The 27,764-nt window shown below is 43.5% G+C and overlaps 1 protein-coding gene across 7 annotated transcripts in view; it reads right to left on the reverse strand.

Annotated features, from left to right (window-relative positions):
- The window catches only part of LOC137355433 (PH and SEC7 domain-containing protein 1-like), a 144,569-nt gene that overhangs the window by 76,948 nt on the left and 39,857 nt on the right, over nt 1–27,764 (reverse strand). For 6 of the 7 annotated variants that reach the window (XM_068020490.1, XM_068020491.1, XM_068020485.1 and 3 more), the window contains 3 exons: nt 26,808–26,881; nt 18,545–19,600; nt 49–160 (listed from right to left, as the gene is read on the reverse strand). In XM_068020490.1, coding sequence (XP_067876591.1) covers nt 49–160; nt 18,545–19,504 — 1,072 coding nt within the window. In that variant the 5' untranslated portion in view covers nt 19,505–19,600; nt 26,808–26,881. Of the gene's footprint in view, nt 1–48; nt 161–18,544; nt 19,601–26,357; nt 26,429–26,807; nt 26,882–27,764 lie in introns of those variants that run through there. The other variant, XM_068020489.1, reaches the window with a different exon arrangement.

Consider the following 27,764-nt stretch of genomic DNA (forward strand, 5'->3'; position numbering starts at 1 on the left):
ACTAGTGGCACCTTTCTAATATGTCCCAATATGGCTTTTGAGGTTTACCTTTATCTTCTGGGATCTGTGACTCCGAAGTTCCGTAAAAGAATTCGCGTCTGGCTTTAGCAATCCGCTGAGCTCGGTCAGAATATTCCCCAACCAGTATGCAAGAGTCAGCCTTAAAAATAAAACAACAGAGCCCCGTGTGTTCATCATTCAGTGAGACCCAACATGTTATCTGAGAAGTGATAGCTGATCACAGCTTTTCAACCAGAACGTTTCTCAAAATTCCATGTGTAGAGTGTGGGCCCAGGGATCATTGTGGAAATCAATGTTTCTTCATGAAACCACATTAATACAAGTGCGCTCGAATTTCAGCTTTCTAATTTTGTGTCCAGTTTGTTGTGCAATGCTGCAATATTAATGCCCTACAGTGGGCGAAAATTGCAAACACAAACCAACAAAATAGTCATATTCATATTCAGCAACAACAATTTGCATTTTTATAGCACCTTTAACATAGTAAAACATCCCAAGGCACTTTACAAGAGCATAATCACACACACCAAACAAAAACTCACATCGAGCCACATAAGAATATAACATAACTGAAGACCCTCATCCCTGGAACCATACTCGTAAATCTTTTCTGCACCCTCTCTAATGCCTTCACATCCTAAAGTGCAGTGCCCAGAATTGGATGCAATTGTCCACTTGAGGGTAAAGCAGTGCTTTATAAAGGTTCACCATAACCTCCTTGCTTTTGTGCTCTACACTTATATTTATAAAGCCCAGGAACCCGCATGCTTTATTAACCACTTTCTCAACCCGCCCTGCCAGCTTCAATGATTTGTGCACATATACCCCCCAGGTCTCTCTGTTCCTGCACCCCCCTTAGAATTGTACATTTCAGTTTATATCGCCTCTCCTCGTTCTGCCCACAAAAATGTATCGCTTCACATTTCTCTGCACTAAATTTCATCGGCCATGTGCCTGCCCATTCCAGCAACCCATGTCCTCTTGAAGTCTATCAATATCCTCCACATAGTACTTCCAAGTTTTGTGCAATCTGCAAATGTTGAAATTTTGCCCTGTACACCTAAGTCAAAGTCATTAATATATATTAAGAAAAGTAGTGGTCCTAGTAGTGACCCCTGGGAAACAACACTGGATACCGTCCCCCCAGTCCAAAAATAACCGTTTACCACTACTCTCTGTTTCCTGTCACTCAGCCAACTTCATATCCATGTAGCCACAGGCCTGTTTATTCCATGGGCCTCAACTTTGCTGACAAGCATGTTATGTGGCACTTTATCAACTTATGAAATCTTGTTTCAGGTGGGTGTTGGTGATCCCATGGCAGTATTTGAAGGAGAGCAGGACGTTTGGTGTACTCAGCAACAAACAGCACCAAAAAGCTGATTAACCGGTTGTTTGAAAAGAATATCTCATTTGTGGAATTCTACTCTGCAAAAAATGATTGCTAGATTTGCCTATGTGCTGTATTCTTTTATTTTATTCATTTCTGGGATGTGGGCATCGCTGGCCAGGCCAGCACTTATTGCCCATCTGTAATTGCCCTGGAGAAGGTGATGCTGAGCTGCCTTCTTGGCCCGCTGCAGTCCATGTGGGGTAGGTATACCCACAGTGCTGTTAGGAAGGGAGTTCCAGAATTTTGACCCAGCAACAGTGAAGGAACGGCGATATAGTTCCAAGTCAGGATGGTGTGTGGCTTGGAGGGGAACCTGCAGGCGGTGGTGTTCCCGTGCATCTGCTGCCCTTATCCCTCTAGGTGGTAGAGGTCATGGGTTTGTAAGATGCTTTTGAAGGAGCCTTGGTGCGTTGCTGCAGTACATCGTGTAGATGGTACACACTGCTGCCACTGTGCGTCAGTGGTGGAGGGAGTGAATGTTTGTGGATGGGATGCCAATCAAGCGGGCTGCTTTGTCCTGGATGGTGTCAAGCTGCTTGAGTGTTGTTGGAGCTGCACCCATCCAGGCAAGTAGAGAGTATTCCATCACACTCCTGACTTGTGCCTTGTAGATGGTGGACAGGCTTTGGGGAGTCAGGAGGTGAATTACTTGCCGCAAGATTCCTAGCCTCTGTATGTGAAGTGTTTTAAGATGTTTTTGAGAGACATACAACAGGATTAAAGAGAGTGGTACATTATTAGTACCCTCTTGCATTGCTCGTGAGTACTGAGAGATACGCTCACATTGTCCAAACCAACTCATTAAACTTGCATAGCAGTTTGAGGAAAGGATGATCAATGAATGTTTTCAAAACACAAGCACAATACTGAGCACTGTTTGAAAACTCTACAAATATCAGGGATGAGTGTTGGGCCATCAAAGATGTCAAAGATCCACAACAAATCCGGCTGTAGACATTTTGTTGCAAACCTTGTGCAAAGAAGCTAGGTTTTCTGTTTCTGAGAACTGTAAGCGATGAAAACTTTACATTTCTCCCTGCTCAATATTTATCCCACAACCAACATTGTTAAAAATAGATTGTCTGGGAATTATGAGTGCAGTTTGTGGGATCTTGCTGTGTGCAAATTGGCTGCTGTGTTTCCTACATTACAAAAGAGACTGCACATCAAAAAGTACTTCATTCCCTGTAAAGTGCCTTGGGAATGTGCTGAGGTCATGAAAGGTGTTATATAAACGCAAGTTCTTTTTGCTGGCCCTTCCCAACAGCGAAGCTAAGCAAGTCTCACGAGACCCTGGACGACTGAGAACCTCTGGGACTATCACGCCAATAGTCAGAACGTGCACATAATACTATGTTATGGGATAGCAGATCCTCGCAGACAGTTGGTGCGGGCACTGGTAATGCTGAGATCACACAGAGGAATATCCTGGGATGGACTCCCACTCCTCTGCTGTAACTTCAGTGGAAGTTTGACGGAGACCCATTTGCACAATTAAACAGGGCATCTGCTGAAATTTCCCCCCGAACTCCCCCCCCCCCCGCTTGAATTCACAAACTCCCAATAGCGGATTGTGACACAGAATTCAACAAACCTGCTCAAATTGTGCTGTTACAAATTTCTACATGTTGTTCATATGCATTCCATCACAGCCATTGATTTGTTTCAATTATATCCCAATGTATATCCCAACATTCCATCATGTCACTTTCAGTTGACCTTTCAAGTAGAAAGTCAAATGAACAAGTCTCTCTAAGGGGATAATGAAAACCTCTTGAATCTATTTACGAGACTATTAACAAAAGTACATAACACTGTCAATTCATTCGATGTCAAGCATGTTGGGATGTTTCTGAGTGATGTGACAAAACTCCTTCTTTCTTTCCCTTCTTTACTTCAGTTTCCCTTGGATTGGTTTTGATCAGTTTCGGTCAAATCCTGCTTGAAAAACATCAAGACGTGGGCATACACATATAGAGAGAGTCAGAAAGAGATAGACACGGGGGATAATTGGAGAAAGTTACCCCCACACAGCGAACTAACTTTAACCTTTACCAATAATAGCCATCCATTATTCACCTCTTCCAATTTCCATCTCTAATAAATTCAATAGAAAGGAATATCTGCCCAGGTGGCCAATCCCAATATCACCTCTTACACTTTTGCAAAAGTTCAAATTACCTTCACAGAAACAAACATTTGTGATTATGTATCCAGGACTAGAAAATGCTATCAGGTCTACGCACACACTCGCCCTCATCCTTTGGTTGATTCTATCTGCAAGCACCAACCATCCCCCACCCCCATCTCCTTGGAGGAGCTACAAACAGATACCCATAGTCAATTTGTGGGTTCAAGTCCAACTCCAAAGGTTTAGGCACTTAATCTAGCTTGATATTTCACAGTGAAGAACTGAGAGAGTGCCACACTGTTGGAGGTGCCATCTTTTGGATAGCACTTAAAACTCAGACCTCACCTGTGGACATAAAGGATCCCACAGGACTAATTTGAAGAAGAGTAAGGGAGCTCTCCCAATCTCCTGGTCAATATTTATCCCTCAGCCAACATCATGAAAGCAGATTAGCTGGCGATTTATCTCATTGGCTGCTGTATTTTCCTATGTTACAACAGTGACTACACTTCAAAAGTACTTATTTGGCTGGTAAATGCTTTGGGATGTCCTGAGGTCATGAAAGGCATTATATGAATGCAAGTTCTTTCTTTATTTTGTCTCCTTGGCACAGTGTCATGGTTTACTGATTCCTCTAAGATTGCCTGATTTAAAAATTATAGAATTGTAGAATCTTACAGTACAGATGGAGACCATTCGGTCCATCGTGCCAGTGACGGCTCTATGAAAGACCTATCTAATTTGTCCTACTCCCCTGCTCTTCCTTCATAGCCCCACAAATGAGGGAGGCAAGAGCGTCAAGAAACAAATCTCAGGGGAACTGAGTAACATTGTTGACAGACAGGGAGAGGAATATGCCCTTCTAACCAGTCTGCACATTCTCAGTAGCTAATTCTTTCAGTTGATCATTGTCTCAGCACAGTTCCCACACCCAATTATCACGGTCCAATTAATGACTGGTCACCATCAATGACACCCACCACCCTCTGTGCCAACTGGACATTTCAACAACTTTCTCCTGTGTTAGGCAGAGAACAACAGCAGATCCAGCAACAATTCACAGAAAGATCCATCTCACTCGTGCTCCCCATCTCTACAACCTGCATTAGTGACAACTACTTCTGTTGACTCCATATGCACTCTCAATCATTCCACATAGGCATACGACAAAACTCAATTCACTGCTGCATATTCAGTTCAATCTTTAATGGTCTCAATAATAGCCTAATAAATGAGTTGGGAAAGAGCTGGTCAATAGTCATACTTGTGTCTGCAGACCCCAATTACAGCTAACAAGCTGGATCAGTGCCAGCCTAATAGTCTGGCCACCTCTGCAGGTCCCATGTACGTATGCACTGGGTTTTTTCAGTGAAGTCAGTGCCTTGCTCTTCTATGTTTATATACCATCTGCTGCCTTAGCCTTGCTGCAAACCCAGTCTAACAATGGAGACCCAATGGAGACTAGGCAACGGCCTAGTAGAGATTGAAGGTAGAGGATAATTCACTGCTGCTTTATAACTGAAAACATTAACTGCTGAGAATGATAGATCAATGTAAATCTGTCTTAAAAGTAACTTGGTCAGGTCGCACTTAGAGTATTGAGCACAGTTCTGCTGACCATACTATAAAAAGGACACAGAAGCACTGGAGAAAGTGGTAAAAAAAATATTTATTAGAACTAAGAAATTACAGCTATTGGGAAAGATTGAATAGGTTGGGGCTTTTTTTTTTACAAAAAAAAGGACTTAGAGGAGTCCTGATAGAGGACTTTAAAATTAAGAATGAATTGGACAGGGTAGATGTGGAGAGAATGTTTCCACTTGCAGGAAAATCCAAAAGTAAGGGGCATAAATACAAGAGAATTACTAATTAATCCAATAGGGGAATAAGGAGAAATTTCTTTACTCAGAGAGTGGTTAGAATGTGGAACTCGCTACCGCAGGAAGTTATTGAGGCAAATAGCTTAGATGCTTCCAAAAGGAAACTAGGTAAGTAGAATCATAGTAAGTTTAAGGCACAGAAAGAGGCCACTTGGCCCATTGTGTCTGTGCCGGCCGAAAAACTGATCCACCTATTCTAATCCCACCTTCCAGCATTTGGTCCATAGTCCTGCAGATTAAGGCACTTGAGGTGCATATCCAGACTCCTTATGAATGAGTTGAGGGTCTCTGCCTCAACTACCCTTTCAGGCAGTGAGTTCCAGACCCCCATCACTCTCCGGGTGAAAAAGTCTTTCCTCATCTCCCTTCTACTTTTTCTACCAATCACTTTAAACCTATGCCCCCTAGTCACTGACTTCTGTGCTAAAGTGAATAGACCCATCACCTCCACCCTATCCAGGCCCCTCAAAATTTTGTACATTTCAAACAGATCTCCCCTCAGCCTTCTCTGTTCCAAGGAGAACAACCCCAGCCTATCCAATCTTTCCTCATAGCTGCATTTTTCCAGTCCTGGCAACATCCTCGTAAATCTCCTCTGTACCGTCTCTGGTGCAATTACATCCTTTCTGTAATGAGGCGGCCAGAACTGCACACAGTACTCAAGTTGTGGCCTGACCAATGAGTTATATAGTTCCAGCATAACCTCCCTGCTCTTATATTCTATACCACAGCTCATAAAGGAAAGGATTCCATATGTTTTCTTAACCACCTTATCGACCTGTCCTGCTATCTTCAGGGATCTGTGGACATTCACTCCAAGGTCCCTCACTTCCTCTACACTTCTCAGTATTTTCCCATTTATTGTGTATTCCTTTGCCTTGCTTGACCTCCCCAAGTGCATCACCTCACACTTCTCCAGGTTGAATTCCATTTGCCACTTTTCTGCCCATCTGACCAGACCATCAATATCTTCCTGCAGCCTACAGCTATCCTCCTCACTATCTACCACACGGCCAATCTTTGTGTTGTCTGCAAACTTCTTGATCATGCGCCCTACATTTATGTCCAAATCGTTAATATATACAACAAAAAGCAGGGGACCCAGTACTGAGCCCTGCGGAACACCACTGCAAACAGCCTTCCAGTCGCTAAAATCGCCTTCAACACTTACCCTTTGTTTCCTGCCACTGAGCCAATTTTGTATCTACCTTGCCGCATTTCTCTGAATCCCATGGGATTTTAATTTTTTAACAAGTCTGCCATGTGGGACCATGTCAAAAGCCTTGCTAAAATCCATGTAGAACACATCAACTGCACTACCCTCATCTAGCTTCCTTGTTACTTCTTCAAAAAATTCGATCAAGTTGGTCAAACAAGATCTTCCCTTAACAAATCCATGCGGAGTATCCTTGATTAATCTGTGCCTTTCTAAGTGACAGTTTATCCTGTCTCTCAGAATAAATTCCAATAATTTGCCCACTACTGAGGTTAGACTGACTGGCTTGTAATTATTGGGTCTATACTTCGCTCCCTTTTTAAACAGAGGTACAATGTTAGCAGTTCTCCAATCCTCCGGCACCACACCTGTATCCAGTGAGGTCTGGAAAATGATGGTCAGACTCTCTGCTGTTTCCTCTCTTGCTTCTTTTAACAACCTAGGGTACATTTCATCTGTCCCTGGTGATTTATCAACTTTCAAGGATGCTAGTCCCATTAATACTTCCTCTCTCCCTATATTTTTCACATCCAATACTTCACACTCCTCCTCCCTAACTATAATATCTGCATCGTCCCCCTCTTTTGTGAGATAGACGCAAAGTATTTATTAAGAACCATACCAATATCTTCCGCCCCTACACATAGGTTACCTTTTTGGTCTTTTATAGGTCCTTAGTTATCCTCTTACTCTTAATGTATTGATAAAATATCTTTGGGTTCACCTCGATTTTGCTTGCTAATATTCTTTCATGCCCTCTCTTTGCTTCCCTAATTTCCTTTTTGATTTCACCCCTCCACTTTTTATACTCCTGTCGGCTTTCTGTAGTATTGTGTTCTCGGTGTGGGACATAAGCTTTCCTTTTCTGCCTTATCTGTAGGCTCCTTGACATCCATGGGGCTCTAGATTTGTCCATCTCACCCTTTTTCTTTGTGGGAACATGTTTACTCTGAACCACTTGAATTTCCCCTTTGAATGCCTCCCACTGTTCTGACACTGATTTACCTTCAAGTGGCTGTTTCCAGTCCACTTTCGCTAAATCACTCCTCAAAGTAAAATTGGCCTTGCCCCAATTGAGAACACTAACTCCTGTTCGATCTTTGTCCTTTTCCATAATTATGTTAAAACTGACTGAATTTTGATCACTGCCACTCCTTCCACCTGCCCATCTTCATTTCCTTAAACTAAGTCTAAAACTGCACCCTCTCTTGTTGGATTTGCTACATACTGGGCAAAAAAGTTCCCCTGAACACACCTCAAGAATTCTGCTCCCCAATTCCTTTCACACTAAAACTATCCCAGTATGAGTGAAAAGGGAATAGAAAGATGCTTAAAGGCTGGGATAAGTTAGATATAATGGAAGGAGAGACTTAGCAGTTGGCAGGAAAAAAGACAAAAGCGCAAGGGGAGAGCCAACTGTGTAACAGCCCCGACAAACAAATTTTTCTGCAGCACCTGTGGAAGAGCCTGTCACTCTAGAATTGGCCTTTATAACCACTCCAGGCGCTGCTCCACACATCACTGACCACCTCCAGGCACTTATCCATTGTCTCTCGAGACAAGGAGACCAAAGAAAAAAAAAAGAGAAAATGGAAGGAGAATAATGTGAAGTATAAACGCCAGCACAGACAAGTTGGGCCAAATGGCCTGCTTCTGTGCTGTACATTCTATGCAATTGAATGTAACTGGGCCTGGGGTGGGGGTGTTTGTTGAGGGGAGAGTGACAGTGTTGCTGGGAACAGAAACAAGAACTCAGTGCTTCAGGAACCAATGTGTTTACAAGGCTGGCCAGGGAGCTGAAGATGAGGGGAGTGAAAAAGTACTGGGGCAATTAAACGGAGAAAAATGCACCTAGTCGTTTATTTTTGACAGTGCAGATGATTCAGTTACATAAAAGCACCTTATAAGCAAGCGTGTCGCAGTATTGGCAGTCCATAGCGGATGTGGGTTAGGTCAGATAATTTTTACCTTCAAAGCCAGCCCCAAATCATGAGGGATTTCGATCGAGTAGACAGAGAGAAATTGTTTCCACTGGCAGGATTGTTGGTAACTAGAGTACACAAATATAAGATAGTTGCAAAAAAAGCCAAGGATGATGAGGACAACTTTTTTTTTTACACAGTGAGGTGTTATGATCTGGAATTGCCTGCCTGAAAGGCCAATGGAAGCAAATTTGACACTAACTAGAAAAAACAAATTGGATAAGTCACTAAAAAGGAAAATGTGCAGGGCTATTCAGAAAAAAAAATCAGGGGAATGGGACTAATTAAATAGCTCTTTCAAAGAGCCAGCAGAGTCACGATGGACTGAATGGCCTCCTTTTGTGCTGTATGATTCTATCTAAGCTCGACTAACCTCCTTCCTCCTATAATTCCATAAGATTGAGTCTGGTATTCTATCCTTCTTTGTATATACAGCTAATGTCAGGGCAAAGTTTACATAGTCAGACTGGGGCAACTGTTGAGATATTCAGTGTCACTTGTTCCAGAAACTCAGTTCAAACACCAGGGAAAGTTGCTCCTGCGTAGAGGTAGTGCTTTTTTCATTGGGTGGTATCCAGTTTCGCTGATAATCTCTGCCGCATGAACGATCATCATGCACTCTTACGTTTAACTCACAGATTAGTCTTCTGGACATTTTTCCAGATAGAATCATAGAATGGTACAGCACAGAAACAGGCCTTTCGGCCCACCAAGTCTGTTCCAGTGGATGTTAAAGATCACATGGCACTATTTGAAGAAGAGCAGGGAGTTCTCTTCGTGTTCTGGCCAGCATTCCTCCATCAGCCAGAAAATTGTCATTGTTGCTTTCTGGACTCTTTGCACAAAAAAGTCATGCATGTTCAGCCACTTAATAGTTGCTGTATTTCAAGGATATTTATTGTACGTAGAGTATTTGGAATCGTACAGCACAGAAGGAGGCCATTCTACCTATCGTGCCTCTGCTGACTCTTTGAAAGACCTATCCAATTAATTCCACTTCTGTGCTCTTTCCCCATAGCCCAGCAAATTATCCCTTTTCAAGTATATGTCTAATTCCACTTAGAGGCACTTCTGAGATGTGACAAGGCATTGAGAAATGCCACTTTCGTATTAACCACTGATATACCACAATGCTGTGGAAGTGCTTGAATGACTGGTACAATGAATGAACCCAGTGATTACAAAACATACTGTTTTATGCAGTTTGAAACCCGATCCTCATTAGATTTTAAAACAGTGAATAGCAGCAGCAATCTGCCCTCTGCTAGAATACAAAGTTCACCTTGACCAGCCTAGAATATTCACCAAAAACAAATAACCAAGACAGAGGATATTGACATGAAACAATGCTACCCATTTCCATGTAACCATTGATATGCAAGGCAAGACTTTTAAATAACACAGCTTGAACTAAACACATTTGATATATAATATTAAAATGTTGGGCGATCTGGTGCTGACTGGAGACAAGGAATATCATAAGGAGGTTTGGGAATTGGAAAATACCATTCAGCACTCAGGAAGATCCCACAAACAGCACTGAGATGAATGGCTGATACTGGCTGAGGGAGGAGTGTTGACACGGACACTGGGAGAACTCCCCGTACTTCTTCACAATGCCTGGACACCGAGCACCTCATTCACGGATGCCCCTCCTCAGCAACGTCTCTACATTTCCTAATCGCCCACCTATGGATGTATCTGGAACCAATTCCCATTCGCAACAGGAATTAATGAAGCAGAGTTAAGTGTTTTTTCTGCTGACCTGTTCCACTTATTTCCCTCCAGCTATCATCAAGAACTCCCACGTCATAGAATCTTACAGCACAGAAGGAGGCCATTTGGCCCACCGTGCCTGTGCTGGCTCTTTGAAAGAGCTAGCCAACTAATCCCACTGCCCTGTTCTTTCCCCACAGCCCTGCAGTTTATTTCCTCTTCAAGTAGATATCCAATTCCCCTTTTGAAAGTTATGATTGAATCTGCTTCCACCATCCTTTCAGGCAGTGCATTCCAACAACTTGCTGCATCAAAATTAGTTCTCCTCATCTCCCCTCTAGTTCTTTTGCCAATTACCTTAACTGACTGGAAGGACAGTAAAGCTCCAACCACACTGGCCCAGCTATGTGCCTTCATTCCAACACGTGAAGAACACACATTACTGCATCAACCAGACATCATCGATTTGCCACACCAACCATCAGGTCGACTTTGCTCAGCAAGCTTGCCAACTCTATGCAGACTTGTATCAAGATACCAGCAGTTCGGAAAGAATTAGGTCAACATTACTCACTCTATTTAGTACACTTACAGTCAGCAAAAGGAGTTCAGCTTCGCCTAATCAGACATACCTGGATTTGAGCACAGACTCCAGGGATGAAACAAGATCATCCTGCCTGTCCTCAAGCATCAAGTTTTAGGAGCAGATAAGAGGCAATGACTTTGTGTCTGTAATCTAATCTCCGGGTTTGGACAATGCTCATGAACTGGGATTTGTTCTTATGGTTTACTGTATCCCCTGATGAGATTACAGTCTTGTAATTATGCCCTGTTATCCAATTTGGAAGCAAGACTCCAACTAACTGCTGAATCCAAAGTGACCCAAATTTGTCCAGTTATGTATGAGTTAGCAAATACCCAAACTGGGTAAAATGCAAACTTTCAGACTGGCCAATCTCTTTCAGGTGGTACAGAGGGGAAATTAGCCCCGCCTGCACACATGCCATTATTTCCCTTTCTTCCCCTTTCAATGACCAGTGGCTGGGGAATCATATTCATCAGCCAATACAGCTTAGCAACAAGGTGAGGCACCATCACTAATTTTGTTAACACTTTCTTAATTTTCTGCAGTCTGGCAGTCGTAAGTCATAGCACTGATTCCTAGCAATCTAGTGAGGACTTGTGAGGACCGTTGAGTGAATATCAATTCTCCCTCCTGATAAGCTGGAAAGGAAGGGGTATTCGGTACCCAATGGTTGAGTAGAGTTAAGACAGTGTCTATTTCCTCACTGAGGGCATGAGAATTCATCCATGTTCCTACCACTCTACAGATCTCTGGCATTAGTTCCATAAATACAGTGTCAGGCCTGGCTCAGTGGGTAGAACTCTCACCTCTGACATAGGCTGATGTGGGTTTACATCCCAGTTCAGAGACTTGAGCACAAAGTCTAGGCTGATACTCCCTGTGCAGTATCGAGGGAGTACTGCACTGTTGGAGGTGCTGACTTTCAGGTGACGTATTAAACTGAGGCCTTGGCTGCCCTTTCAGGTGGATATAAAAGATCCTGTGGCATATTTTACAGGAGAGCAGGGATTTCTCCCTGGTGCCCTGGTCAATATTAATCCCTCAATCAACGTTACTGAAAAAGAACAGATTATCTGATCATTATCACATTGCTGCTTGTGGGATCTTGCTGCCATGTTTGCTATGTGACAACAGTGTCGACATTTCAAAAAAGTATTTAATTGGTTGTGAAGTGCTTTGGGAATCCTGTGGTGGTGAAAGGCACTATATAAAAGCAAGTCTTTCTTTCCAATACACTTGAAGTAAGAAACTGTCAAACACAAATTTGATACAGAACCGAAGAACAGGTGCAGCAAGGCTGCAGTTCTGAGACAGGTAACTGCCAGCTGTGACACTAGTTATACTGCAGATCAACACTGAACTGCGACCGTCTTGGAACTCTGCTGTGTTCTTCCTGATCTTCTAACTACTTCACTCAGAAACATCCTAAAGACCTTCACATACAATGCGTGCCTTCGTGCAGCAACTTGTCTTCTTTAGGCAAGTGTTACAGCCATTTTTGTACACAGTAAGATCCCACAAACAGCAACACAATTAATGTCAGGCTCTTTGTTTTTTTGCTGGCATTGATTGAAGGAGGATTCTTGACCAGGCCATTTTTCCCCAAATTAGTGTCCTGGGACCTTTAACGTGCCAGCATTGCTGGAAGAAACAGGCAGGGTTCCAGTTTAAAGCGATAGTGTCATGTATGAAAATCAGAAGCAAGAGAAAAAAGAGCAAGTAAGAAACCAAAAACAATATGATTTGGGGAATGGGATGGTTCAGAGTGAATAGGGCCAATTTTAACCAAACCTACCATCAGATAATGGCTGGGGTCGAGTGCAACAGGGGTTTTACCCAGCCCCCACCCCCATCACACCCATATCTGATTTTGCTCTCCAGTGAGGTGAGGAGAGAGCAATATTGGGCAGGTTCTAAAACAGACATTCAACCCAATCCCATGGGTTTCCCACCTGGTGAGTTACATTAACATTGTCTCCAGTGTCTGGAATACCTGAAGGACCTGGATTGAATTGCAGCCTTGTCTGTCCCTCCCAGGAATTCATAGGAACAAGAGTGGGCCATTCAGCTCCTCGAGCCTGTTCCACTCTCAATTAGGTCATGCTTGCTCTGTATCTTAACTCCATTTACTCATCTTGGTTACATATCCCTTCATACCCATGCCTAACAAAATTCTATCAATCTCAGTTTTGAAATTTTCAACTGACCCCCAGCCTCAATAGCTTTTTATGGGACGGAGTTCCAGATTTCCACTACCCTCTGTGTGAAGAAGTGCTTCCTGACATCACCCTTAAACAGCCTAGCTCTAATTTTAAGGTTAAATCCCCTTCTTCTGGACTCCTGTCACCAATTTCTCTCTATCTACCCGATCAAATCCTTTAAACACCTCAACCAGTTCAGCTTCTGTCGGGATCTAACTGAGATTCTCCCTTTCAGAGTCATCTCCATAACCAGTACAGCAATCTAAATAACATTCCTGCTGTAATGACAAACCCTTATTATTTACATTTTTAGTTCACAAGGATTTGAAGATAGTCATATCAGAATTCTCGAAGTCTAGGACAGCATGCCAATATAGAGGAGTCACACTTACCTTTGTGCAGCATGTTTTTGAATAGCAAGCACACACAAAGAGACAGTGCTGTGAGTATATTACATGCCTTGCTATCCATAGCAAGAGTGCGATAGCTCAGCTTGCTTTACCTGAAGAATTTAAAATCAGTCTATTCATGCAGGGCCTGCCTGATCTAACATCTGAGACAGAGGCCGTCTTTCACAGCACTGAGCCCTCCCACACCACTTCACTCCCCGCAGTGTTTGTGCATTCAGCCCTTACGGTGACTAATACATATCTGCCACATGCTCCAAGACTTCACAGGAGTCTCAGCCCAGACAGGACAGCTCAAGCAGGACAGCTGGAATATAATGAACTCTGCACGCCCATCCTGAGTTGTAATAGGTGCAAGAGTTGGCCATTCGGCCCCTTGAACCTGCTCCGCCATTCAATACAATCATAGCTGATCTTCTACCTCAACTCCATTTTCTGCCCTGTCCCCATAATCATTTGATTCCCTTACATGTGCCAACACATAACCTGAATTCTGAGGGGTTGGAGGATTGAGGGAGTATCTAGAGTTGCAACACAGTGCAGAGGGACAAGGAGAGAGAGAGAGAGAGAGAGAGAGCAGATCCGACAAGGTAACAAGAAAAGGAAAACATGTGGAGAAAAATGTCTATATCACATCTCTACTGACACCTATCAGTCAGCTTGGAGACATTTCACGCTTAAGGCTGGGCATTGAGTTTCTCCAGATCTCCATCATATCACCATAGGTAGATACAGATGAGAAAGCCCCTTTAGCTAATTCTAGCAAAATACTAGAGTCTTCCCTCCGTCACAGCAACCAATTTGTTTATTAGATGACCAAAACCAACAACACAATTTGTTTTTTCTAGTGCCTGTGGAGATAAGAAAGATGTTCATTTATTTAGCATTTTCCACAACCTCAGGACATCCCAAAGCGCTGTATATATAATTAAGTACCTTTGATGTGTATTCACTGTTATAATATAGGAAAAGATCCCAAAACACTTCACAGAGGCGTAAACGAACAAAAACAGACAAAGAGGAGCTATTAGGAGGGATGACCAAACACTTGGTCAAAGAAGTGATTTCAAGAAGGGCCTTAAAGGAGGGGAGGGAGGTGAAGAGGCACATGGGACTTAGTGAGGCAACTGCAGAGCTGGTTGGCTGAAGGCGTGGCCTTCAATGATGGGGGAAGGGAAGGGGGGGGGGTACACAAGAGATCAGAATCAGAGGAACAGAAAAATCAGGGAGAGTTGTAGGCCTGGAGAAGTTAGAGAGAGGGGGGGAAGGGTATGGCCATGAATTTAACAATTTAAACACGAGGATAAGAATTTCAAATTGGAAGAATTGGGACTAATGTCGATGAGCAAGGGTGGAGTGAGAAGTGAGCTGGACCTCGTGTGGGATAGGATAATGAGCAGCAGAGTTTTGGTTGAGCTGAAGTTAATGGAGAATGGGAGATTACCCAGGAGAGGACGGGAATAGTTCAATGTGAAGATAGCAAAAGAGGAAGAGTGGGAGCTGGGCTGACATAAGCAATATTAGAGAGAAGGACGTTTGTGGTCTTTGTACTGGAGGGTCAACGGGTCAGAAGATCAGCTTGGAGACTGAGATTGCAAAGACTCTGGTATAGCCTGAGAAAGTGGCAAGAGTTTGGATTTTGTGGTGAATTGATGGGGACCTGACCACAGTGCAATTTCAGTGTCAGAAGAAACAAATGATTATATAATGGATTAAATTCAAGGCCAATAGCTCTGGTGGTACAGCACTGCACTCCCAGGAAGAGGGCACACGTTTGAACTCATTTCCATTCTGATTTGACTATCGCCACTGGACAAATTGCACGTATTAATGTGAAGTGGCTTGCAGTGAATCGCAAAAGGTTTGTATGCAGGTTCAGAAAATAATTAGAAAAGCTAATAGAATGTTATCATTTATTGTGAGGGTAATTGAATACAAAAGTCGGGAGGTTATGCTTGAGTTATTGTTGAGACCACATCTGGAGTACTGTTTCCAGTATTGGTCCCTTACTTAAGGAAGGATGTAAATACATTGGAAGCAGTTCAGAGAAGGTTTACTAGACTAATACCTGGAATGGGCAGGTTGTCTTATGAGGAAAGTTGGACAGGCTAGGCTTAAATACAGTGGAGTTTAGAAGAGTAAGAGTAGTATGTTGCTAGTCCAACGAGAAAGGAGATACTGTTAGAACGGCACAGTGGCGCAGTGGTTAGCACCGCAGCCTCACAGCTCCAGTGACCCGGGTTCAATTCTGGGCACTGCCTGTGTGGAGTTTGCAAGTTCTCCCTGTGTCTACGTGGGTTTTCTCCGGGTGCTCCGGTTTCCTCCCACAAGCCAAAAGACTTGCAGGTTGGTAGGTAAATTGGCCATTATAAATTGCCCATAGTATAGGTAGGTGGTAGGGAAATAAAGGGACAGGTGGGGATGTGGTAGGAATATGGAATTAGTGTAGGATTAGTATAAATGGGTGGTTGATGGTCGGCACAGACTCGGTGGGCCGAAGGGCCTGTTTCAGTGCAGTATCTCTAAACTAAACTGGTTCTTGGGAATGAGGTGAGCCAAGTGGATCAAGTATCAGTAGGAGAGCATTTAGGGGAAAGTGATCATTGTATCATAAGGTATAGGCTGACTATGGAAAAGGACAAAGAACAATCCAGAGTAAGAATAATTAACTGGGGGAAGACCAACTTCAGGGGTAAGAATAAATTGGAGTCAAAGGTTGGCAGGAAAAACAGTAGCTGAACAATGGGCTACGTTCAAAGAAGAGATAGTTTGAGCTCAGTCAAGGTATGTTCCCTTGAAGGGGAAAGGTAGGGTAAACACATCCAGAGCTCCCTGGATGACAAAAGGGGTAGAGATTAAGATAAAGAATAAAAAGTGTGCTTATGACAGATGGCAGGTAGAAAATACTATTGAAAACCAGGTTGAATATAGAAGGCAAAGAGGGAAAGTGAAAAAGCAAAAAAGAGACGCAAAGAGAGAGCATGAAAAGAGATTGGCAGCTAACATTAAAGGGAATTCAAAAGTTTTCGACAGGCATATAAATAGTAAAATGGTGGTAAAAGGAGCAGTTGGGCTGATTAGGGACCATAATGGGGATTTACTCATGGAGGCAGAGGACATAGCTGAGGTATTAAATGAATACTTTGCATCTGTCTTTACCAAGGAAGAAGATGCAACCTGGGCTATTGTGAAAGAGGAGGTAATTCAGAGACCAGAAGGGTTTAAAGTTGATAAGGAGGACGTATTAGATAGGCTGTCTGTACTTAAAGTTGATAAAGCATCAGGACCAGATGAGATGCATCCAAGGATACTAAGGGAAATGAAGGTGGAAAGTGTGGAGGCACTAGCCATAATTTTTCAGTCTTCATTAGACTCGGGGGTGGTGCCAGAGAATTGCAAACATTACACCCTAGTTCAAAAAAAGTTAAAAATAAGCCAGCAACTACAGGCCAGTCAATTTAACTTCGGTGGTGGGGAAATTTCTAGAAAGAATAATTCAGGACAAAATTAATAGTCACATGTACAAATGCGGGTTAATTAAAGACAGCAGCATGGATTTCTTAAGGGAAAATCATGTTTAACTAACTTGCTGGAGTTTTTTGAGGAGTTAACAGAGAGGGTTGATGAGGGTAATGCAGCTGATGTGGTGTACATGGACTTTCAAAAGGTGTTTGGCACAGTGCCACACAACAGACTTGTGAGCAAAGTTATAGCTCATGGAATAAAAGAGGCGGTAGCAACATGGATACAGAATTAGCTGAGTGACAGGAAACAAAGAGTAGTGGTTAATGGATGTTTTTCAGCTGGAGGAAGGTTTGTAGTGGAGCTCCACATGGGGTCAGTATTGGGACCCTTGCTTTCCCTAATATATATTAATGACCTAGACCTTGGTGTACAGGGCACAGTTTCAAAGTTTGCGTATGATATGAAACTTGGAAGCATTGTGAACTGTGAGGATAGTGTAGAACTTCAAAAGGATATAGACAAGTTGGTGAATGGGCAGACAGGTGGCAGATGAAGTTCAATGCGGAGAAATGTGAAGTGATTCATTTTGGTAGGAAGAACATGGAGAGACAATATAAAATAAAGGGTACAATTCTAAAGGGGGTGCAGGAGCAGAGGGGCCTGGGTGTATATGTGCATAAGTCATTGAAGGTGGCAGGGCAGGTTGAGAGAGCGGTTAATAAAGCATACAGTATTCTCGGCTTTATTAATAGGGGCATAGAGTACAAAAGCAAGGAAATTATGTTGAACTTGTACAAGACACCAGTTCAGCCTCAGCTAGAAAATTGCATCCAGTTCTGGGCTCTGTACTTAGGAAAGATGTGAAGGCATTGGAGAGAGTACAGAAAAGATTCACGAGAATGATTCCGGGGATAAGAAACCTCAGTTATGAAGACAGATTGGAGAGGTTGGGACTGTTTTTCTTGGAGAAGAGAAGGCTGAGAGGTGATTTGATAGAGGTATTCAAAATCGTGAGGGGTCTGGACAGAGTAGATAGAGAGAAACTGTTCCCACTCACGAAAGGATCAAGAACGAGAGGGCACAGATTTAAAGTAATGGGTAAGAGAAACAAAAGCGACATGAGAAACTTTTTCACACAGTGGTTAAGGTCTGGAATGCACTGCCTGAGAGTGTGGTGGAGGCAGGTTAAATTGAAGCATTCAAAAGAGAATTAGACTGTGATATGAAAAGGAAGAATGTGCAGGGTTATGGGGAGAAGGCGGGGGAGTGGCACTGGATGAATTGCTCTACGGAGAGCCGGTGCAGACACGATGGGCTGAATGGCCCCCTTCTGCACTGTAACAATTCTGTGATTCTGTGAAAGCAGCAGTGTTGAAGGGAGCCAGAGATGGAAACGGCTCCCATTGCTCAGCCTTTCCACAATTAATCATCCCAGGCACCCAATCATGGGGCTCTAAACTGCTCTACTATTACTCCATTCACTGTGCAGATTATTCACAGTCCAATTCTCTAGACAAAATCTGATGAATGCTTTGGCAGGATGTACCTGTTTGATGCCAGTGCAGTTTGGGATTTCTTTTCCAATTGGATCCAGGCTTCGAAAGGGCATGATGCCATGGTTACTTGACCTCTCATTGAGGGCAGTTGCAGTCATTAGATTTGTCCCCAAATCCAAAGTCTTTGTATGGATTGGCTTTGAAATAAACTCTTCATGCATTTTGTTCCCAATTTGGGAGCATTTTTCTTCAGAGCACAAACCTTGAGCTGCGGCATCAGAACACTTTGAGCTTGCACTCCCAACCAATGAAACCATACGTTGGTTGGGAACGAGGCCATTTGATGGCTGACTGGCACTTCTCACAGTGACCGTGTTCGCTGGCATGTCGAGACTCTCCATTTGAACTGGTTTTGATACAAATCCCCGAGATATTTTGTGCCCAGTTTGGGGGCTTTTTCGTCCAGCAGAAGAACCTTGACATGTGGTGGTAAGACTTGCTTCCTGAGGAAGCACTGATACGCTGAAGGGGTTACTGACAGTTTTCACTCTGGCTTTTTCAATGTAGCTGAATGTAACTACTGAGCTTTTACCCCTGGAGTAACTGCCCACCTCTCTTATTTTATTCTCCAAGGTAACTGGGCAAAATGGATGAGTCCTGATGCAAACTGGGGAGGTTGGGGCAGTGGACCTCCCAGGGCTAGTAGGTGCAATTTCCCGAAAGGGATTGGTCTCCGATCGTGTGCGAATGAGTGAGGATGTGCCTTTCTCACAACTAGGGAAGCCCAGGAAGTCCATTCTTGTTTCTGGTGGCAGACTGCGTCTCTGTGTATGGGATCGCGGGGTCTGGGGACTGGGCATGAGTAGGCATGGCGATCGGACGTTGGCATCAGACTGTGTGGCGTTCAGATTCTCACGGTCCGGTGATCCCGGAGATCTTTTGGCACAGCTCCCAGAGGGACTAGTTCTCAGCTCCATGTAAAATGTCATGACTCTTGTGTTCTGTGCCATTTTAATGAAGCCAATCCAATCACAAGCTAACGGCAAGCAGTAGAAGTGAGCTCACCACGATCGCCTTCCCACGTTGAGGTACATCGTCTCTCCAACCTAGGAAAATCCCAGAAATATATTACTGATGAACACCATCAACATATTAATCAGCATGGAGCTCAAACGTAAATTCCAATCTAAATCCAGTGGGATCAATGGAAATGGGGGGTTTGAACATCCAAGACTGCAGCCAGGAGGCTATTGCCAATGGTTCAAAGTGGCAGCAATTGTAAGACGTCCCCTGATCATTATTTTTGACTAATTGAACGGGTTACAATTTCACTAAAAATAGAAGAAATCTATGTCTGCATTTACAATGTCTCTGCACACAGCGACCTGAGATATGCTTACTCTAGGGGAGCTCCAACATCCAGTCTAAATGATGTTAGCTCCGCTCCCACAAACAAATGTAACAACAGTCTCTATCCGTCAAAGTGTTCCTCAGATATAAAAGCTTCTTTCAATAATTCTTTGCAGCCAGTGAGTAATTATTTTATAGCAGAAGGTTACCAATGGTAAGGTTCATTGATTGAGAATCAAGGCATTTAAAAGTATGAAAGGACATTGTCATTGGTTGAATGCAAGAACTCTGGGTTAAGGTCAGTTGGATAACCTATGACCCCATTTAAGGACATTCTTTTCAAGTCATAATTTGTCTATTCTATTTGTGGGAGCTTGCTGTGCACAAATTGCCTGCTGCGTTTCCTACAATGCAAGAGACTACCTTTCAAAAGAACCCCATTGGCTGTAAAGTGCTTTGGGACATCCGGAGATTGTGAAAGGTGCTATATAAATGCAAGTCTTTCTTTCTTCTTTCATTCTATTGTCACTTAGGTACTTTGTGCCGACAGAGTGATTCAAAAGACCTATCCGAACCCTTTATCAATAAGGACAGCCTGCGTGAGTCTACCCTCCACTGCACAGGAAGATAACACTTTGTCACTGCTGTGGAGGGGGGAGGGAATTAGGGGAGGTTCAAGGCAGGCTACTAGAGGTCTGGGAGAACGTCTCTCAGTCACAGGGTGAGCAAAGGAACTGATGTGCCCTTCGTGCAAAACAACTCAGCACCACATCATCAGAGGCACCTTTATGCAGGGCTTCTGTTCACTGCCTCCGACCGAAGGAGACACTGTTAATAAAGAGAGTGCGGAGGCTGGCACTTGGCTTTTGAGAACTGCAGTCCCAACAGGGACCTGTACTCACAAGGTTAGGTCAGAGCGCAGGTTAGAGAATCACAACTTTTTCTAGAGAGTGGACATGGAACTCGCGACCACAAGCAGTAGTTCAGGTGAATACAGAAACGCATTTAAAGGGAAGCTAGATAAACAGATGAGGGAGAAAGGAATAGAAGGATATACTGAATGGGTGATCTGACGTAGGATGGGAAGAGATTCATGTGAAACATAAACATCGGCATGGACTAGTTGGGCCAAATGTCCTGTTTCTGTGCTAAAAATTTGATGCAATAGCATCGTAGCACCAGCTCCGAACTGCACTCCCTTTGGTTAGGGTTTCCCCACTCAGAGTGTGTGGGATCATGGAAGTGAACTTATTGTCCCTATCACCTCTAATCCAATGCAGGCTGAATGAGGAAGGTCTGCTTTCTCAGCAGGTTAGAGGGGAAGATTGGACAGACTAGGCTTGTATCGCTGGTGTTTAGAAGAGTAAGAGGTGACTTGATTGAAACATATAAGATTCGGAGTGTTCTTGACTGGGTGGATGTGGAAAGGATCTTTCCTCTTATAGGAGAATCTAGAAACAGGGGTCGCTGTTTAAAAATAAGGGGTCGTCCATTTAAGACAGATGAAGAGAATTTTTTTTCTCTCAGAGGTTCGTGAGTCTTTGGAACTCTCTTCCTCAAAAGGTGGTGGAAGCAGAGTCTTTGAATATTTTTAAGGCAGAGGTAGGTTCTTGGTAAGCAAGAGGGTGAAAGGTTATTGGAGTAGGCGGGTATGTGGAGTTGAGGTTACAATCAGATCATGGTCTTATTGAATGGAGGAGGAGGCTCGAGGGGCCGAGTGGCCTACTCCTGCTTCTAATTCGTATGTACGTATGTTCGTATATATGTACATATGGATCTTGCACAAAATGGAATTGAGCAGCCTGAACCCCCATTCCCACTGGGCACTTTGCAAAATTACTGAGAATTCAGCACACATCCGCACTGAGACATCACTCACACAGAACCTGCAAATCAGTTTGTGTGGGCAGCACAAGTGACTCACAGAAGTTCATTCTGAGCTGGAGATAAAAATCACAGACTCCAAAACCAGGAGACTCAGGTTTGAGCTCACCAGAGGCGCAGACATTTCAGATTTAACTACGCATAGGATAGATGAGCACGTGGAACAGAATGGCGAGCAAGACAGATAATGTGGGAAATGTAAGTGAGAATTGGATAGATTATGAGGTGATCTTCTAGGACTAGAAGTCCATACCCTTCTGATATAGTACAACTAACTGAGCCAAGCTGACACATTCATATTGATCTACCTTCCCCTTTAAGAACATTTCTTAGTCTAACAAATCAGAAATTACTTGACCAATTATAATCCCCAGAGCAGCTGGTATTTGTATTGTGTGGCCAAATACACTGCCATCCAGCCAGCTCAAACACAGATTCCAAACTCAAAGCACCAGGGTAGAACTTGGCAGGTGGTTGCTGGCATTTGACATGGGCAAAATTGGATTTTAATACAATGTCTGGGCGGCACAGTGGCGCAGTGGTTAGCACCGCAGCCTCACAGCTCCAGGGACCCGGGTTCGATTCCGGGTACTGCCTGTGTGGAGTTTGCAAGTTCTCCCTGTGTCTGCGTGGGTTTTCTCCGGGTGCTCCGGTTTCTTCCCACAAGCCAAAGACTTGCAGGTTGATAGGTAAATTGGCCATTAGCAATTGCCCCTAGTATAGGTAGGTGGTAGGGAAATATAGGGACAGGTGGGGATGTGGTAGGAATATGGGATTAGTGTAGGATTAGTATAAATGGGTGGTTGATTGTCGGCACAGACTCGGTGGGCCGAAGGGCCTGTTTCAGTGCTGTATCTCTAAACTAAACTAAACTGAGCAAATCCCCAGACCCCAAGTTAGCACGTCCTTATGCAATCCGAATAAAATTGTTTAAAGTAAGTAGTAAAATAGTAACTGGAAGTTTCTCAAGCATTATCACACAACCTGCCATGACACAGCTCACAGAGTCCACGAGTTAAAGGGAGAACAGCACCAAGACCCCTTCCCCCTCTCTGAACTGTTTACACTATGTCTATGAGAATGAATTGTGATTGAAGTCGATCTAATCCTGATTAATATCCTCAGGCCATGTGAGCTGATGTAGACTGGGAAAACAGTAGGAGGGACAAAAGCGAGCAGAGTCAAACAAGAGAGTGGATAAGAGAGAGTGGAGCCTTCTCAAAATTAACCAACACGCAACATCCAGAACTAATACTGCTCACAAATCGAGTGTTTTGTCTCTGTAAAACAAATATCAGAAACAAAATGCGACTGCTGATTATCACGTTCCTACTCCCAGCACTTTCATACACCCTATCTCAATATGAGATTAGACTGTCGACAGTCTAATGTGTAGATGCACCACCAGTTTGGCAATGAGCCATACAGACCCTATTTCAATCCTGGTCTGTGCTAAGTGTTAGCTGCGGCTAACAGCACTAACAACACTGATCTTTAGATGCAGGGGTCCCAATCTTGATCACTATCTAGCAGCTCCTTGATGGAAAGTCTTGTGTGTGGGTAGGTGTGTGTACCCATGTGTGTTATAGTATGGACATCGGGTGAGGGCAGGAGACGGTACTGATGGTTGCCAGCACTCATTAAGCACAGGCTTAGAAAGGCATACTGGGTTTTTTTTTTGAGGCAGCCATGAAGCCAGATCCCAGTGGTGGTCACATAGAGAAAACCTACAAAAGAAACACCTCCTCTGTAATAGCAGCTAAAGGTGAATGCTGCTCTGAACACAGAAACAGGAGCAGGAAGCCATTTAGCCCTCAAGCTTGTTCTGCCATTCAATTCGATCATGGCTGATCTGTGGCCTAACTCCATACACCCACCTTAGCCCCATATCCCTTAATACCTCTGGTTAACAAAAATCTATCAGTCTCAGATTTAAAATTTACTATAGACCTGGCATCAATTGCTGTTTGCAGAAGAGAGTTCCAAACTTCTACCACCCTTTGTGTGAGGAAGTGTTTCTTAATTTCACTCCTGAAAGGTTTGGCTCTAATTTTTAGACAATGCCCCTAGTCCTCGACTCCCCGACCAGCGGAAATAGTTTCTCTCTATCTTCCCCAATCTGTCCCCCTTAATATCTTGAAAGGTTTGCTCAAATCGCCTGTTAACCTTCTAAATTCTAGGGAATACAATTCTAGTTTGTGCAATCACTCCTCGTAATTTAACCCTTGGATTCCAGGTATCATTCTGGTGAACCTAAGCTACACTCCCTTCAAGGCCGATAGATCCTTCCTAAGGTGTGTGGTGCCCAGAACTGCTCGCAGTACTCCAGGGGACGGGGGATGGGGTCTGACCAGGGCTCTGTAGATAATTCATCAGGAATGGCAACAGAAGCAGTTCCAATACCACTGGTGTTGTCCCACTGAGATAACACAGACTAAAGGGAAGAGCTGTATGGATAATAATTATTCGTACAATGTTGGAATTGCTGAAGCTAATCGACAGCCCTCCCTCAGTACTGCATGGAAGAGTCAGGCTAGATTATGGACTCAAGACAATTTTTTTATGCCTTTCTGAGAATTTCCTTATAGTTTTGAGTTTGACAGAAGTAAAAAAATTTCAAATGCCCCTTTTTAGCAGTCTCAGTAGAACATGTTGTAGGACAACTGGAGATAACTACTGTAATCTCAAGGACAGCGTCGAAGTGTTGCTGAATGCTGATTATGACAACCATGTACACACACACACACACACAGACACACACACACACACACAGAGGTGAGGCGTGACACAACACGATTAACTGACAATGCTCGAGGAGAATTGAAACACTCTAATGGAGTGCACCTACAAGGGATTATTTTCTGACTTTTCTTGTTGCCACCAGGGAGCCTTGGATGCCGACAGCATGGATTGTAAATTAGTGCAAGCCGCGTGGCCCATTTCCTGAGCATTCAGACGAATGGTTGGATAAACATGGCTATAATTTCTCATGAGCACTTAAACCGAGGTGATGGTTTCCCTTTGATGACAAAGTGAACCTATTAGTAATTCAGCTTTCTGAAGATGGTGAAATCTAGGGTAATAAATGCTTCAGCAATTAAATTCAGTAGGGGAAATTTTGTGCAATAATGTAGCCCTTACAATAGCATATCCCAACTTAATCAGATTTTGACTTTGATGGAAATATAAAAATCAGGAGAGATGTAAAACATGCTATACACCATCACACAGAGTGGAACCTACCACCAGTGAGTGAAAACCACTCAGATCAGAATGTAGCAGCAATTTGTAGCAAAATTCAAAACTAATTATCAATCGAGACACATTTTAAGATCACTTCAGCAGATGGTGGAAAAATGCAGCAAGTCCATCAGAATCTGCAAGGGCCAAAAAGACAAGGTAATGTCGGAGAGCAAATTTCTCTACTTGAAGAAATTCACAAAATCAGGGTAACCCATGCATAAGATTGAGGGCTTTTAAGCGCAAATTACGTCCCAGCACAAATCACTTTTCTGCAATCTTTTGCGCTGATTTAAAAAAACATCATGCTGGAAGCCTGCCCCGCCCACAAAACCGGCCACACCCCCCAGATCGAATTCATCACCTTGACGAGTTTCCGCCAATTACGCCCATCTATGGCCTTAATTATTTTAGATTAGAGATACAGCACTGAAACAGGCCCTTCGGCCCACCGAGTCTGTGCCGACCATCAACCACCCATTTATACTAATCCTACACTAATCCCATATTCCTACCAAACATCCCCACCTGTCCCTATATTTCCCTACCACCTACCTATACTAGTGACAATTTATAATGGCCAATTTACCTATCAACCTGCAAGTCTTTTGGCTTGTGGGAGGAAACCGGAGCACCCGGAGAAAACCCACGCAGACACAGGGAGAACTTGCAAACTCCACACAGGCAGTACCCAGAATCGAACCCGGGTCCCTGGAGCTGTGAGGCGGCAGTGCTAACCACTGCGCCACTGTAAGGAGGCTCTTAAAATTAAGTTGGTCCTTTTGTGAGCAAGGAACGTTTTAAAAGCTTTTGAATGTAATTTTTGTTTTGAATTTGCTGCGAAACTGGCTACTGTACCCCCAAGATAACCAGGAAATGGTTCAAATAATCATTTTCAGTAATTTGAAATCGGGTTACTCGCAGATGCTGGATTGACTGATGCTGCGATTAAAAATGCCTATTTTTTATGATGAGCCCATTTTCAGCTTTAAACAATCAAACTTCACCAAGTTACCACTCTTAAATATATCGAGGAACATTTAAAGCACTTCTTAAAAAAAATTACACTTTAAAATGTAATTACGGATTATGCTGGGTTCATGGCAGATTTTGTGTTCGTTGATATGCAAATGGGTTTGAGGGGAAATGCAAGGGAAAAAGAAACACTTCTCAAAACAGGCGCAATTTTGCACACAATTTGCACTCAGGTTGCCGATTGCGCACAAAGTGGACATTCTCGGCCCCTTTCCCTTCACAGATACGGGGAGGGCACTGTGTATTCCTAATTCTATTTCACTATCGTCAGAGGATCGTGTCAGACAAGAGCTGTGGCATCATCTGGTCGCCCAGTGAAAGGGTGGAGATCAGTTATGGAAAATCATGACTCACCCCTCCCCCACGATGGAAGCCAAACATTGCTCATCACTTTAGTCTCTGGTCACTTGAGCGGGAAGAGCGAAGAAAAAAAGCTCTCAGATTGGTGGCAATCTCACAGCAACCAGTCAGCGAAAACCCAAGCCATTGTGGTGACAAATCATTTGGCCTCATGCTTTAAAATATGTTTTAAACTTTTCAACTTAAAAAAAAAGTCGTTCCTTCCTCTCCTTCCCTCCCCCACCCCCAGGAACAAACGGTTGGGCAGCACAACAGACCTCTAAGTCTGTTCTGGCAGATGGACAAGAGGAGGAGGATAATGAGGCTGTTTTTCAATCTTCAATGACAGAAGCACAAGCAGACGCCCACTCTGAAGACACTTGGCTGGACCACATCATGCGAGTTATTTATGGATGCCTCACTAATCGTAACGTGACGTTAACCCAGTCTTGCTGTCGCATGTACCTTGTAATCTCTCCATTTCCCTTGTGACAGCTCCTCATCCAGCAAGAATCACAAAGCTTTTTCATCTCTTCACTCTGAAAGCAGTAACAAAACAGAAATGAGTGACGACTCAATTACTGTGGAGAGCTTTTGATAGAGTGGAGAGGGAGAAACTGTTTCCACGAGCAGGAGGGTCGCTAACCAGAGGACACAGATTTAAAACAATTGACAAATAAAACAGAGCACCAGACGAGAATTTTTTTTAACACAGCGAGTTATTATGATCTGAAAGGCTGGTGGAAGCATATTCACTGGTAACTTTCAAAAGGAAATTTGATATATACTTAAAAAGGAAAAATTAGCCGGTCTATAAAGAAACTGTGGCAGGGTTTTGGCAGGGGGAGGGGTAGGGGCTGGGGAGGGGTGGGTGGCAGAAATTGGTAGCTTCTCCAGAGGGCTGGCACAGGCATGATGGGCTGAATGGCCTCTTCTGTGCTGTACAGAATCTTAAATACAGCACAGAAGGAGGTCTTTTGGTCCATCATGCCAATGCTGGCTCTTTAACAATTAGTCCCACTCCCCTGCCCTTTCACAATAGCCCTGAAAATTTTTCCTTTTCAAGTATTTATCCAATTCCCCTTGAAAAGTTGCTCCTGAATCTGCTTCCACCACCTTTCAGGCAGTGCATTCCAGATCACAACAACTCGCTGTGTAAATTATTTTCCCCATGTCTCCTCTGGATCTTTTGCCAATTACCTTAAATCTGCGTTCTCTGGTTACCAACCCTTCTGCCACTGGAAACAGCCTCTCCCTATTTAATCTTATCAGAACTCTTCATGATTTTGAACACCTCTGTACTAACTGTGCCCAGTGCTCCCTCTGACCCAGAGACCCATCCCTTTTCCCTCTGAGCTGGACTCAGTAAGGAATTGTGTGTGGACTTAGCCACTAATTAAGGTTGAGGTTAACGGAAAAGAT

This window comes from Heterodontus francisci, chromosome 42 (genome assembly GCF_036365525.1).
Source record: "Heterodontus francisci isolate sHetFra1 chromosome 42, sHetFra1.hap1, whole genome shotgun sequence".
Lineage (NCBI taxonomy): Eukaryota > Metazoa > Chordata > Chondrichthyes > Heterodontiformes > Heterodontidae > Heterodontus > Heterodontus francisci.